The 15600-nt window shown below is 42.5% G+C and overlaps 1 protein-coding gene across 1 annotated transcript; it reads left to right on the forward strand.

Moving 5' to 3' along the window:
• Window positions 1–2838: 2838 nt before the first annotated feature.
• Window positions 2839–15027, forward strand: LOC128839467 (perilipin-3-like). The gene is made up of 7 exons (XM_054032501.1): window positions 2839–2910; window positions 3839–4034; window positions 7433–7515; window positions 7878–8163; window positions 12299–12498; window positions 13723–13851; window positions 14044–15027. Exons 1-7 carry the CDS (start codon window positions 2851–2853, stop codon window positions 14392–14394), a joined length of 1305 nt encoding a protein of 434 aa, XP_053888476.1. The 5' UTR covers window positions 2839–2850; the 3' UTR covers window positions 14395–15027.
• Window positions 15028–15600: the final 573 nt, after the last annotated feature.

The following is a 15600-nucleotide window of genomic DNA, read 5'->3' on the forward strand; positions in this document are numbered from 1 at the left end:
GATTCATTCCATGACTTTTTTGTTCTAGTTTCTTCCAGCACATCCTCTTAAGATCTTAATAGATTTATCAAGTTACAGTAAGTTAGAGGACAGGGTAGCATTCAACCACAGGCTCTAAAGCAATGTGACAAAGTGGTTGAACTGATAACAGATGTGAAATCTAATTTTGAAGTGTGCTAATATTTGATAGCTGAGAACTCCTAAAAATGTGCCACCAAATCATCCTGGGAACTCAGTCCAGTAAAAATGAACTTGACTACTGGGCAAACTAAAGCCAAGCTTAAAATCTAAATAAGCATCAGATTAAAAAGTGTGGCTTTTGTACGGGCAAATTATCCTTTCAAACCTATTAATTCTTTGAGGGCCTAGTGGGGAAAAAGCAGAAGTGGTAGATCGTTATTTAGGTTTTTCAGAAGGCTCTTGAGTGCTTCACAGGAAGTTATTAAGCAAAATAAACTAATGCAGTGAGAGGCAAAGGTCTGTCCTGAATTCTAAATTGGTTAAGGGGAAACTGAGGATAAACTTCTTATGCTGAAAACTGACCAGAAGTGAAGCATTCCCCTGTTCAACATAGTTAATATTTCATGTACTAGGCTGCAGCAGGGGGTGAGCAGTCAGCAGTTGGGGGTGGGAAGGAGGAACTAATAGACAACAATTTTAGTCTAAAACTAGATGCATGAAGCATGTTAGTGATTTTGAAAATAAAGACGTTAGGATGGATCAAATACATGATGATGCATGTTGGGAGACTCAACATCAACATATCAAACGGTGTTCTAAATATACTTCAGTATATGGGGAGGAGACCAACAAAGTGCAGTACTGATTAAAAAAAATGTGGAACTTCAATAAAGAATATGCATTCCTTTCAGTGTTAAAAGGCTGAACTTGTAACTATGTAAACTGGTATTAAAAGCTAACCTCAAATATAGTGTTCATTTCTAGTCATATCAAAGATGATTTCTTAGAGAGCAGTAATCAAAACAATCACACAGCTGTCACAGTATCTAAGCCATTTAAACTTCCATATGAACAGATTAAAAAATATTAGGGCTGTCTAGTTTTTGGTGGTTTTTCTTTTTTAAATGTGGTGAAAGTTTTGAAAAACTATACAGGAACTCATTTAAAACTATGTACCTCTTACAGCAAGTTCTATAGGTTGGTAATGCATTGTGTACCATAGAATATTAGGGTTGGCAGAGACCTCAGGAGGTCATCTCTACCAACCCCCTGCTCAAAGCAGGACCAACCCCAACTAAATCATCCCAGCCAGGGCTTTGTCAAGCCGGGCCTTAAGAACCTCTAAGGATGGAGATTTCACCACCTCCCTAGGTAACCCATTCCAGTGCTTCACCACCCTCCTAGTGAAATAGTGTTTCCTAATATCCAACCTAAACCTCCCCCACTGCAACTTGAGACCATTGCTCCTTGTTCTGTTGTCTGCCACCACTGAGAACAGCCGAGCTCCATCCTCTTTGGAACCCCCCCCCCTTAGGTAGTTGGATTTGATAGCAGTCTTCCTCTCCTCTTCTGCAGACTAAAGCCCAGTTTCCTTCAGCCTCTACTCATAAGTCATGTGCCCCAGCTCCCTAGTTTTTTGTTGCCCTCCGCTGGACTCTCTCCAATTTGTAATGACATACTGGGAAAGAGCTTAGTAATGCTAAACATTTAGACTTGCATCCTAGCATGGTGGTAACTAAGGATAACTAGACTTGTGCTTCAGCACCCAATGCCCAGCAATCAGTTATTTGGGTTAAGAACCTCCTCTTCCCATCTGAATTAACACTTATAACAGTACATCTGGCTCTACCCACTGCTGGTGACAGTATATTGGACTAGATGGCTATGGAAAGTCCTATTTAGATTTATACGGTGTACTAGCTCTTTTAGAGGCCAAACTAACACTAATGTGGTGGTGTCTTGACTTATTTGACTCTCCAACAAAATCAGAAGAAATGCCCATCTGAATGTGGGGAGGCAATGGGTGACCTTGAAAGCAGGAATAGAAATTCCAGTTGAGACAAGACTTCTCTGAATAAGCATCTTCCGGAAATCAAATTCACATGATAGTGGTATAATTGTCTGCCAAACACAATTCAACTGTAACCCTCGATATTCCCTTTTTAGTTTGTGTATTCATCTCCATCTGAACAGATGAGATGGACTAAGTCTCAACTCCTTTGGCTAAATAAAGTTACTGTTAGGGGGTTTGCCCACTACCTCAAAGTTTTTATTAAAAAAAAAAAACCTGACCCACTGTGTACTCCTGACCTAGCCCTAACCACTTGTCAGAAGGAGCACTGTAACTGGACATACCAAAGGCTGACCCTCTGGTGGTCAGTATTTGCCTACTCCCAGAGCTGGCCCTATCTGAGTAACAACACCTGGCCCCCACTTACCAAGTTCTACACTGATCTTCCAATTAGGAAGGTGGGATTGACCTTGTGACCAGAACTAAAGAAACCAGCACCTCCTAAGTGATTCTTACACTCCTAGGAAACAGAGGAATTGCTGGGCATGTCTTTTCTCCAAATAGATTATAGCATGTCAGGTGCTATATGCAATACGCTTTTCTCTCCAAAATTTTCCTGATAATTTCATTCCTGGTAGATGAGAACTCTCTCCTTTTCCCCCTTCCCCTCTGTGTATTTGGAACAGCACTTGCTACGATCTAATGCCCCCCTCCCCTTTTTTTTTTTTTTTTTTTTTACACAATAAGCTTTGAAAGCAGGAAGGCGTAGATGGCAATCTTTAGCCTGTTGGACTTAGAGCTCTATCTTGCAGAGAATGGTATGGCTCAGGATAAAATGCCTCACCTTTTCATCCTTTTCAGTGATATCCAACTTCATCATGTCTATAGACGAAAACAAAACAAATGCTGCTTGTCTAGAGACTGATCAGGAACATCAGGTAGGTACATTATTGGTTGCTAAGTAGGTAGAATTAAAGCAGGCTTGTAAAGTAGCCTATATAACCACAATCAGATTTGGGTGTTTTTTCCAAAAGAAATACTTTTTCTTCCAGAAGACATGGAAACAAACTACTGGATGAAATTCTACAGCCTGTCTCTTGCAGGACAAGACTAGGTCACAATGGTCCCTTCTTTCCTTAAACCAATTCATAATTCATGAGTGTTAAACTAGAAATGACAACACAACCACTGCTGGAATGAAATCACATCAGATCTCTCTAACATGTAGTCTTCAACTCGGGAACATATTCCCTTTGGGTCTGTCAGAGCCTGACTTCACTGGGAGTTGAGCATAATTGGTAGCTGATAAGGGGTCCCCAAAGCTTCAGCTCATGTCACAATCTTATCTATTATCTGAAGCTTTCTTGGGATTGGTGAAGGAAGAGTCCTACCTTTTGTGTCTGATTGGTGCTAATTGTACCTACTGATCAAACTACTGTACACCATTGGCAAGCTTCAACACTGCCTACAGGTGTGGATAGTAGCACCTTAAATGAATCTAAATAAGATTGCTTTCCTGGACTTTCGAGGCTAGTAGAGCATCTTAGGTGGGACATCCTGACATAAGTCTCTCTTCAGTCTGCAAACATTCTAGTTCTATCCCAGGAACGGACTTGCAAAACTAATAGCAAGTGATAGATTAGTTCTTGCTGAGAGGCCATGCAATTTAGCAAAATACTTCTGGGCACTATAACTAAGCATAAGGAGGTATCTGGAGGAGAAACTAAACCTTTGCTGGAGTCCCTGAAAAAGTTAGGCGGTACTGATTCAACAGCCTTAAGATTCTCAGGTGGGAAAGGATATCTATGCAAGTGTTACTGAGAATCTGTTTAACCAGCTGGACTCTAACTTTCTTCCCTTTCTTAGAGTGTAGTGAGTAGGGTGGCCAATCTGCCACTGGTCAGCTCTACCTATGACAAGCTTTCTACTACTTACACTGCCACTAAAGAAGACCATTCACTCATCAAGTCAGTCTGTGGTGTTGCAGAGATAGGAGCAAAGACAATTGCTACTGCTGCAGTTGATGGTGTACAACCAATTCTGACCACGCTTGAACCTCAGAGTGAGTAATGCTGTATCTGGGTGACGGGCATTTCTGCAAAAAGGTATATTGGGAGGGAGCTGAAGAAGGTGAAGCATCGTTTCCATGTGAAATAGTGCAGGTTCGCTCTGTATGTGCTGACATCACCTCCAAAGAAGAGGATGATTAAAATATATTTTATATAGCACCCAAAACTACTAGGCAACATAGACATTAAAGACCAATCCTGCTCTGAAAAACCCACAATGTAAATTAAACATGCAGACAAACAGGAGGGATGGCAGAAAACTATTAACGGGTCTTTCCTTATAGGTTTTTACTCTTGGCAGTTGGGTTTTGTCTTGACCTTTGGCAACTTTGCTCATCAAAACTGACAAAGTCTGTCTTATTAGTAAATATGCCAAACAAATATTGCTCACTTTATAGTCAATCTGTAAAACCTACAGCAAGTTTATCTACTCCTGTCCAAGTTGACAGCTTACTTACAGCCAATAAACTGCTGGGTAACTTAACCAGCTAAAGCATAACCTTAAATACTACAGTACTGGCCTACAAAAACCAATTGCACACATCAAATGAAATGCAGCCAGCAGCATGAAGGTAAACCTTAAGCAGTTTTCATTGCAATATGGTTTTGCCAGGACAGATAAATCTGACAAATGTCCATAAATAAAACCACTGAGACAAATTGGAGGATTGGGCCAAAAGAAATCTGAGGTTCAACAAGGACAGTGCAGGACTCTGCACTTAGGACAGAAGAATCCCATGCACTGCTACAGGCTGGAGATCCAACTGGCTAAGCAGTTCTGCAGAAAAAGACCTGGAGATTAGAGTGGATGAGAAGCTGGATATGAATCAACTGTATGTCCTTGTTGCCAAGAAAGCTAATGGCATATTGGGCTGCATTAGTAGGAGCATTGCCAGCAGATTAAGGGAAGTGATTATTCCCCTCTATTCAGCACTGGTGAGGCCACATCTGGAGCATTGCATCCAGTTTTGGGCCCCAATACAGAAAGGATGTGGACAAATTGGAGAGAGTCCAATGGAGGGCAACAAAAACGATTAGGGGACTGGGCCACATGATTTATGAGGAGAGGCTGAGGGAACTGGGCTTGTTTCTTCTGCAGAAGAGAAGAGTGGGGGGGGGATCTGATAGCAGCCTTCAATTATCTGAAGGGGGTTTCAAAGAGGATGGCGCTATTCTATTGATAGAACAAAAAGCAATGGTTTCAAATTGGAGTGGGGGAGGTCTAGGTTGGATATTAGGAAACACTATTTCACTAGGAGGGTGGTGAAGCACTGGATTGGGTTACCTAGGAAGATGGTGGAATCTACATCCTTAGAGGTTTTTAAGGCCTGGCTTGACAAAGCCCAGGCTGGGATGATTTAGTTGGGGGTTGGTCCTGCTTTGAGCAGAGGGTTGGACTAGCTGACCACCTGAGGTCTCTTCAGCCCTAATCTGATTCACTGTTCAGATTTCTTAATTTGAAGACACAAGTCTTGCTATTGTCATGTGACTTAATGGAGAGCAGGATCAATTTTTTTAGATTCTAAAGGCAATATAGCAACATTAAAAACCTAGTTTGAGTTACTGTAGCCAAACACACTAATTTGTAGGCCCTACTTGAATTGTGGGATGATTGTCAAAATTGTGGACAAGGTATGGGAAAATTGCAGAAAAGTAGTAATGGTCCTTATTTGCAGTAATTAAGTCATTACTGTTCTGCAATTTTTCACTCTTAGGAACACACAGCTGAGAGTAGGGGGAGGGGGGTTGCTGTCAGCAGTAGCACAGAGCTCCTACAGGCAAAATTGCAGTGGAAGGCTAATGTTGCAGAAGCCTCATAGTGTGGAAGCCTCAGTATCACAAATTAAGTAGGGCTTTACTAACTTATAATTTACAATAGCAGATAAGGTGATAAGTAATAGCATGGATTTGTCAAGAACAAATCATGCCCAAACAACCTGATGGGTTTCTTTGACAGGGTAACAAGCCTTGGGGGGCAAGGGAGAAGCAGTAGACATGGCATATCTTGACTTTAGTAAAGCTTTAGATACAGTCTCGCATGACCTTCTCAGAAACTAGGGAAATACAACCTAGATGGAGGTACTATAAGGTGGGTGCAAAACTGATTGGAAAACCATTCCCAGAGAGTAGTTATTAGTGGTTCATAGTCATGCTGGAAGGGCATAACAAGTTGGGTCCTGCAGGGATCTGTTCTAGGTCTGGTTCTGTTCAATATATTCAGTGATTTATATAATGGCACAGAGTACCCTTATAAAGTTTGGAGATGATACCAAGCTGGGAGGGGGTGCAAGTGCTTTGGAGGATAAGATTAAATTTGAAATGGCCTGAAATAAACAGGATGAAATTCAAAAAGGACAAATGCAAAGTACTCCACTTAAGAAAGAATAATCAGTTGCACACATAGAAAATAGGAAATAACTGCCTAGGAAGGAGTACTGCAGGAAAGGGATCTGGGGATCAGAGTGGACCACAAGCCAAATGAGTCAACAGTGTAACGCTGTTGCAAAAAAAGCAAACCTCATTCTGGGATGTATTAGCAGGAGTGTTGTAAGCAAGACATGAAGTAATACTTCTGCTCTACTCTACACTGATTAGACTTCAACTGGAGTATTGTGTCCAGGTCTGGGTGCCACACTTCAAAAAAGATGTGGACAAACTGGAGAGTCCAGAGAAGAGCAACAAATGATCAAAGGTCTAGCAAACATGACCTATGAGGGAAGATTGAGGAAAATTGGGTTTGTTTCTTCTGGAAAAGAGAAGACTGAGAGGGGATGTAACTTTTCAAGTACATAAAAGGTTGTTACAAGGAAGAGGGAGAAGAATTGTTCTCATTAACCTTTGCGGATAGGACAAGAAATGGACTTAAATTGCAGTAAGGGTGGCTTAAGTGGGACATTAGGAAAAACTTCCTAACTGCCAGGGTGGTTAAGCACTGGAATAAATTGCCTAGGGAGGTTGTGGAATCTCCATCATTGGGGGATTTTAAGAGCAGGTTAGACAAACACCTGTCAGGGATGGTCTAGATAATACTTCTGCCATGAGTGTAGGGGACTGGACTAGATAACCTCTCAATGTCCCTTCCAGTCCTAGGATTCTAAAACATTCTTTCCAAACTGCCTGCATAATTAAACATTAACTTACTGACAGGCTCTTCCTGGAGGTATAGCAAGCCATAAACTTCTCACCCACAATCAGCTTATTTGTAGTATGGGAGCACCTCAGTGTCCTAAATGATACAGTCCAGATCCCATTTGTCTAGGCATTGTAACAAGACCTCCTCTGACTTAGTCTCTTGAAATCAGTTGTCCGAGTTCCAAGCTTTCTCAGATACTCCAGGGAACTCTGCTAAAACTGAAAAAAACTTTGAGGGACTAAAGTTGGCTTTTTACAGTTGCAGCAGTAAACGAATATGCCTGCAAAGGACTGAACAAGCTGGAGGAGAAACTGCCAATTCTTCAACAGCCAGCTGATAAGGTAACTTTTTTTTTTTTGGTCAAGAGAACTATTGGACAGAAAGATGCAGCAGTCTTACTTTGCTTAGAATAATCTAAATGAGTGGATTCTGATGCCCTAGTCATGGGAGCAGTCCCTGGTCATAAGGCCTTGGCCAAACCACATGGCTGCCTTGAAACAAAGGCTGGCAGTAAGGAGCTGCCCCAAATGAAGGCTGTTCTGATGGAAGAAACTACTAGTGGAAAATAAGGAAGTGAATTTGGTGCTGAAGCCTAAGACTAAAAAACTGTATGGACAGAGCATGACACATCTTCCCCCCACCCCCATTAAAACCACTCTTGTACTCATTCATAATCTGCTAACACTGCTTTTTTTTTCCCTAGGTGATCTCAAACACCAAGGAGCTAGTATCTTCCACAGTAACAAGCACCAAGGATGCAGTTGTCAGTGCTGTCACAGAAGCAAAGGATGTAGTAACTGGAATGATGGGCAAGACAAAAGAGACTGTGCAGGGTAGTATGGATGCCACCAGATCTGTAATGACTAGCAGCATGAGTGCTGTCATGGAATCAAGTGTGGGGCAGAAGGTTGTGAGCAGCATTGACACATTGCTGGGGAAATCAGAGGAACTGGTGGACTTCTACCTCCCTATAACAGATGAAGAATTAGGTCAGTGCACTCTTCCCAGTATGCTAAATCAAGGGGAGATAACGCTGATTTCCTGGACAATCTCAATTTTTCTAATGTTAAATGTCTACTCATACTTTACTTTAAGTGGCAGATAATTATACAATTATCTTCACAAACGTCCCTCCCATAAAGCATGCATTCAACTGGGAGTAGGGGAGGGTGTTGGCATGCAGGATCAGAATTACAACTGACTCTAATGAAATGAACATACATCTCTAATCTCAAGATGCTAATTAACATGTCTTCACTGAGGCTACCTGGTGCAGCCTTTGAGCTTCTCACCCATAACATGGGGCTGATTGGCATGGCTTCCTAGTACTGCATTGTCTGCAGCAAACTTGAGTTAATTTAGGATTTCATGGGTAGGGGTATACCTGCAGGTACTACAGAGCTGATGGTGACTGTTCACCAGGGCCGGCTCTAGGCACCAGCAAAACAAGCTGGTGCTTGGGGCGGCACATTTTTGGGGGTTGCATGGCCGGCACCAGAATGCCGCCCCTAAAAATGTGCCCCGGCCGCCCTAGCTCACCTCCGCTGCTGCTGCCATGGCGTGCGAATCAGCTGATTCGCGCACTGCTACTCTCCCTCCCTCCCAGGCTCTCAAACCTGGGAGGGGGGGGAGACTCGGAGTGGCTGCGGCGCGGGCACCACTTCTCCCCCTCCCTCAAGCCTAGGAGGGAGAGCTTGGGGGGGAGGAGGCAGGCTGGGGGTTTGGGGAAGGGATGGAGTTGAGGCAGGGCCGGGGGTGGGGTAATTAAAGAACCGGGGGGGGGGGAGGGAGGGTGGCCAAAATTGTGTTTGCTTTGGGCAGCAAAAATCCTAGAGCCGGCCCTGCTGTTCACACATTTAGGTCTCTACCATCCCAAAGCTTACTGTATACAATAGATGCTAAAAAGCTTTATTTACTGCTCCTGTTCCCCTTCCTTTTCTAAACAGGTGAGTACTATGCAGGTGTTGATCCACTGTAGCCCATCTTATGTAATGCTTTGTATAAAATCTCTTAAGTGCATAGATTTCCCAGTTGGTCTGGCTCTACAGCCAAAATGCTTCTGAAAGAAATGTAGTCAAACTTTACTAATTCTGGGTCACTGAGAACAAAAATAATGCTTGAAATTGTTGTTTGGCTCTAGTTTTCAAGCTATGCTATTGGGTCAGTATATATGACCCTTGACATGGGATTGGCGTAGGATAAGTGAGTTATAAAGGGAAGGGATCTCAATTTAAACCAGAAATTACTAAAATACATCTTTGACTGGATCTATGAATAAATCTGACTGGGTTTGGACAGTACTTGCTTTTTAGGCAAAACAATGAATTATGCAATCTGAAGCTGGTGATGCAATTCATATCATGTATGATGCAATATGTCATTCCTAGAAATCATGGATGATGCAATCATAATGAAGCTTAAATCACTCTGCTGAACAAATTGCCCTATATCAGCTCTAGAAATCATACAGTGTCGTGCTCTCTCATTTGTCAGTGTTTGGTTTTTGTTTTGTTTTTTGCAAAGGGACACATTTCTGTTTGGCCAAAGTGAGCAGAGATGCCTTGTACTTGCGTGAACAATGCAGATAACTTCTGCTATGTTTGTGATGAAGTGACTTTTGCATCACAAGTGCAGTATAACCACTATGGTTAAGAACTCCAATTTTGCAGCCAAAATAAAGGTGTTAGCCTATCAGGACAAGAGATGGGCCCCACACATGCTGCAACACTTGTGCAACAAATCTTCGCCAGTGGTTGAACAGGAAAAGGAAATCTATGCCTTTTGCAGTGCCAATGATTTGGAGAGAGCCAACAGATCATACCAGCAATTGTTACTTCTGCATGGTGCCTCCAGTTGGGAAAGGTGTATCAAAGAAGAAGTGGACTGTGCATTATCCAAACATTCGATCAGCTATATGCCCAGTACCCCATGGAGAAGGACTGCCAGTTCCTGATGCACCAGAATCATTCTCACTTGAGTCAGATGAGGAAGAGGATGAAACTTCTGATCCTGAACCATCAATGTCACAGGACCCACATTTTCTCCCATCCTCCTCTGAACCATACTTCATAACACAAGGTGAACTGAATGACCTTGTCAGGGATTTGGAACTACCCAAGAGTAAGGGAGAGCTGTTGGGCTCCAGACTACAGTAGTGGCATCTCCTGGCAGGTGGTGATAGGGTTTCCATGTTCCGTGACTGTCAAAAGGATCTTGTCCCATTCTTCATGGAAGGTGATCTTGTAGCCTGCAACAACATCCATGATGTGATGGCAGCCCTCAACATCGTTCACGATCCAGATGAATGGAGACTGTTCATTGATTCATCGAAGACAAGTCTTAAAGCTGTTTTACTGCATAGTGGCAATGTTCTGCCATCAATTCCAGTTGGTCATGCAGTCCATTTGAAGGAAACCTATGACAACATGAAACAACTTTTGAGGTGCATAAACTATGACCAACATCAGTGGCAGCTTTGTGGCGGTTTGAAGGTTGTTGCTCTCTCGCTTGGTCTGCAGACTGGATACACAAAGTACTGCTGTTTTCTCTGCAAATGGGATAGTTGTGCAAGAGATTCCCACTACATCAAGAAAGATTGGCCACTCCGACAGTCATTGGAGCCTGGGAGGAAAAGTGTTCAGCATCCACCACTTGTTGAATCAAGGAAGATTTTGTTACCACCCTTACACATCAAGCTGGGTCTGATGAAGAACTTTGTCACGGCCATTGACAAAACACAAGCAGCTTTCAAGTACCTCCGTGGAAAATTTCCAAGGTTAAGTGAAGCAAGATAAAGGAAGGTGTCTTTGTTGGTCCTCAGATTCGTGAACTTCTTCGAGATGATGCATTTGATCATGCAGTGCATGGCAAGGAAAAGACTGCATGGAAAGCCTTCCAGTTAGTGGCAATAAATTTTCTCTGAAAAACAAGGTAGACAACTACAGGTTGTTGGTGGAAAACCTCCTCAAGGCATACAAAAGCCTTGGTTGCAACATGTCACTAAAGATACATTTTTTGCACTCTCATCTAGATTTTTTTTTTTTTTCCACCGAACTGCAGAGCAGCAAGCGATTTCACCAGGACATTGCAACAATGGAGAAACACTATCAGGGCAAATGGAGCCCATCAATGCTTGCAGACTATTGCTGGACAGTGACAAGAGATGCTCCATTTAATGAATACAAGAGACAAGCCAAGAAGCGCCGAGTAGACACTGAATAGGACTAAACAATGTACATAATAGCTTTTGCCTTTTTGTTCATAATTTTATTTATATAACCCTTTTGGTGATGTTTAAAGTGTTACATAACAGGACAGGTGAAATATATCATGTAAAGCAACCATAAACCTAGGTCTCCATGTGTTTACAATTTAGGATTAAAACTCTATCTGTACAATGTACATAGACATAAAATGTCAAAACTTAAATATCTTAAACAGTAGCCAATCAGTTGTTTTAATTGTCCTATTTGAAATCAGCACATCAAAATACATAATAGCACATTTTCTCTCTGAAGCAGATGACTTCTCAAAAATGGTAACCCTGTATCACTGGTCATCTTAGTAGCATCAACTCTTTACTACTTGATCAGCTCTCAAAGGCAGTTGCTTAATCTGGATAACCTGTCAGACCTTTCCAATGATGAACTTTTAGCCTGCTATTCCACTAGATAATGACTTCCCCCTACCCAAATCATCTTGTACTAAAGCTATTTAAAGAGGCTGACTTGAGACAGGCTGCAGGCACTTGGCTGTAACTGGAATAGCCCCTATTATAGGCTGTCATTGGGAGTCTGCTTCTTACTACACTAGTACACAAATACTAATCCTCTAGTGACTAGATTAACACAAACACCTGTCCTTGACTGTAAATTACTGATCCTATTTTTAGTTCAATTATGTGGCCTTGTTGGCCCTTTGTCTCAAATGAAATCCTCTGGGTACTGAGTTAACTAAATGTGTTTGTGCTGCACAAGCACAAATGGGGGAAAGGATTCCTAGCACCAGGGAGTGGTTACAACAGATCAAAATTATGGCCTCCTGCCTCCCCCTCCCCCATCACCATGGTACTTCATCTGACTCTCAGCCTTGACTAGGATTAAACCTTGTTCTTCTCCCTTTCAGTTAAGCTTGCAACATCTCTGGAGGGGTTTGAAGTGGCCTCGGTAGCACAGCAGAGACAGCCAAAGAGTTACTATGTACGTTTGGGTTCCCTTTCAACCAAACTCCGCCAACGAGCCTACCAGCACTCCCTGGGCAAGGTGAAACAAGTTGGACAAAGTACAAAGGAGGCCCTCTTCCAGCTTCAGCAAACCATTGATCTGGTAGGGAATGCAAATCATAGGTTTTGGGGGGGGTTCCCCCTAGAAGCATTGTCATGGAGTTGTATAGTGATGAACCCTATATATGAATAGCTTTCTGTGGGATGCCTATATTTGCCTACAATAGCAAGGCTTAGAACATTGTCACTGTGGTGGTACAGCCTGCTTCTTCACAGGTCAGTCTATAAAAGCAAGGAGGATTGGCAAGGTGGAGAAATACTACTTCCTCAAGATTTGCTGCCAATTTTTTTTAATCTTGCAAATACTTTCAGATTCACCTGCCATGTGGTGCATGTATCTACTAAGGAAATAGAGGCGAGCAAAAAGCTTTCTCAACCATAAGCAGGGCCCCGTGTACTCACTTTCACAGCCATGTCTCGTGAAATCCAGCCTCTGCTCCGGAGTCTGATTCAGTTTAAACTGATTCTGACACTTCCAGTGTTGCCATCAAATCCTGGGGACAAGAAATTGATCTAAAAGCATCTCTTGCAGACCACCTAAATCACATCTTCTAAAACACAAACTGCCCCTTGAGATCTGAGTACAGTAAAACATGAGATGCTAACACCTCCAATTGCCGTAGACTATACAAATGTTTTTGCACAAGACGTTGCCTTTCATGTCTCCCAGATAAGATATAAAAGACACAACCATTGTACTGACACACATTCCATTCTGTAGCTGGTTCACTTCAACTTCTAGTCAAAATGAAGCTGTAGCAGAATTTTAGCATGGCTCACAGCACACTGCAGAACTTGATTTCTCCCCCATGTACTCTGCAAGATGACCATCATAAGACAAGACCAACAGACCTGTAATGAGCTGTGATTCTCATGAATGTTTCCATGAAAACATTCATGAGAATGCTGACTGTATAGTATACAGGACAACTTATGACATGGGATGGGGAGAGCTCAGATGTCTCCTGTCAGTCTTCTATTTTAAAATATCCATCACTTGGCATATTCCAGAGGACTTTTTTTTTTAGTCATCCCTCTTCTCCTTCTTCTCCCCCCCCCCCCCCCCCCCCCAGGCTGGGTGATCTACCAATAACCAGAGGAGCCATCGCCCCAAGGCAGCAGAAGCATCCCAACCTTTTTGTATTGAGTGACGGAATTTTGACAGGAATCAACAGCCCTCTAGAGACATTGCTGTTTCTCACTGAAGTCAGACTTCAAGCATCTCATCGGGGTTGTTTTGTTTTTTGTTTTCTTTTAATCTCTCCAGATTGACTATGCTAAAGAGGCTGTGGGTCTGAAGCTTCATGATGGCCAAGAGAAGCTGAATCAAATGTGGCAGGAGTGGAGCAGGAGGGAGATAGGAGCAAATGAGGACAAAGACTCTGCAAAACCAGAGGTATCACCCTTACTGAAACAGTCTAGAATTATTTGAGGTTAACCCTAGTGTTTAAATCACAGGACTATTAGTAGTTAAATTTAGAGGTAGTATTCAGATGTCATGCATTCAACCCTGCACTCGAATTATAATGTATGCATGTTTTTATACATGGGGTTTTTTCCCATTAATTGCTAACTTGCTTCTTCACAGCTGATTGAATCTCAGACACTGGCTGTTTCACGTAGCATCATCCATCACTTGCAGGCCATCTGTCTCACCCTAGTATCCAGCATCCAGGGCCTCCCAGCCAATATGCAGGACCAGGTCCAACAGATCCTAAGCGGCCTAGAAGACCTCCATGCTTCCTTCTCTACTGCTGCTTCCTTCCAGGATCTCTCCAGCAGTGTCCTCTCCCAGAGCAGAGAGAAGGTGACCAAAGCACAGGAGTCTCTGAATGAGCTTCTGGAGTATGTGGTGCACAACATTCCCCTCACATGGATTGTGGGACCATTTGCTTCATCTGGAGACTCTGCAGTGGATGATAAAGTGGAGAAGGACTAGACCATCCTCGCCGCCTCTAGATAAAGGAGGACAACAGAAGCTCTGAACTCTCCTTGTAAAGGACATGACAGACCTATAGGTCTTAGTCTTCAGCCTACATTTGACATCCTTCAGAGAAGAATATAAACCTCTTGCCTTTACCTTGCAAGAAACTGACATCCATACAGTTCCTCTTGACCAATTCAATGGGCCTGGAACCCCTTTGTTCTGAAATGCTGAGACTTTTTTCCATGTTTGCAGTCTCAAATCAATTGTTGGCGCTTAGACTGTTTGTACATGCAGGCGTATATGATTGGGTCTAGTGTATGATTGTTTGGCTGCCTATGAGGCTCAAAGCAAACTCCAACTTGTAACCCTAATGCCCAAAAGTCAGTCTGTTGGTCAGAAGCTGATTTCTCCCAGAAACCAGCTGCAGTAATCTCTGGTAAGAGCCAATTCAAGTTGCCATCTTATATTGGAAAGAAACCCTCTACCTGTAGAGACTTAGTGCAAAAGACCTTGCTTGCACTCTGCCTGCCCTTACAAAACAAGTTAACAATGGCTGTCAATCTACTAGACTCTAATCCTATTTTGTATTTAGACTTGATCTCTCTGGAACAACTGTCTTGCTGCCTTACTTTCTTAAAGGGAAGTGATAAGTTCTGCTTAACATGCCACTGCTATGAGTCAAACAATATTATATAAAATAAATACTACCTGCATTCTCAAATGAGTCTCTTGATTTAATGATCACTCTCTAGTGTTATGAAACTTCTTTTAGAGAATTTGGTTTGGATAGCAATGTACAATTTCATTCCTTGATCCCTTCAAACATAGCATAATCCTGGTCCAGAAGGCCTAGCAAGGGTTTCATTGCTTAGTGCTATTCCTAAATGTTGGCAAGAAGTGAAACCTCACATAAACAAGATGTAGTTGGCAAGCTTTACTAGGCACTAAACAACCTCTTTGAAGACCACTCACTGAGCACTTCAGAGCTGGATATGAGCAGATGTTCTCAGCTGAAAGTGTCCCATTCAGTTTCCCTTACTAGAACCTTTCTGATCAATGTCCCCTTTCTCACTACCTCCTCCAAACTGAGGATAACTATGTAACCTTCCTAGCTACTGTTGTAGAGCAGGTCTTCCTGTGGAAAGGATGTGAAAAAGCTACTTTCTAATGTGGCACAATTATACATTGAAACTACAGCGAGGAGGAGAGACCAGGCAT

The sequence above is a fragment of the Malaclemys terrapin genome, chromosome 6 (genome assembly GCF_027887155.1).
Source record: "Malaclemys terrapin pileata isolate rMalTer1 chromosome 6, rMalTer1.hap1, whole genome shotgun sequence".
NCBI classification, from domain to species: domain Eukaryota; kingdom Metazoa; phylum Chordata; order Testudines; family Emydidae; genus Malaclemys; species Malaclemys terrapin.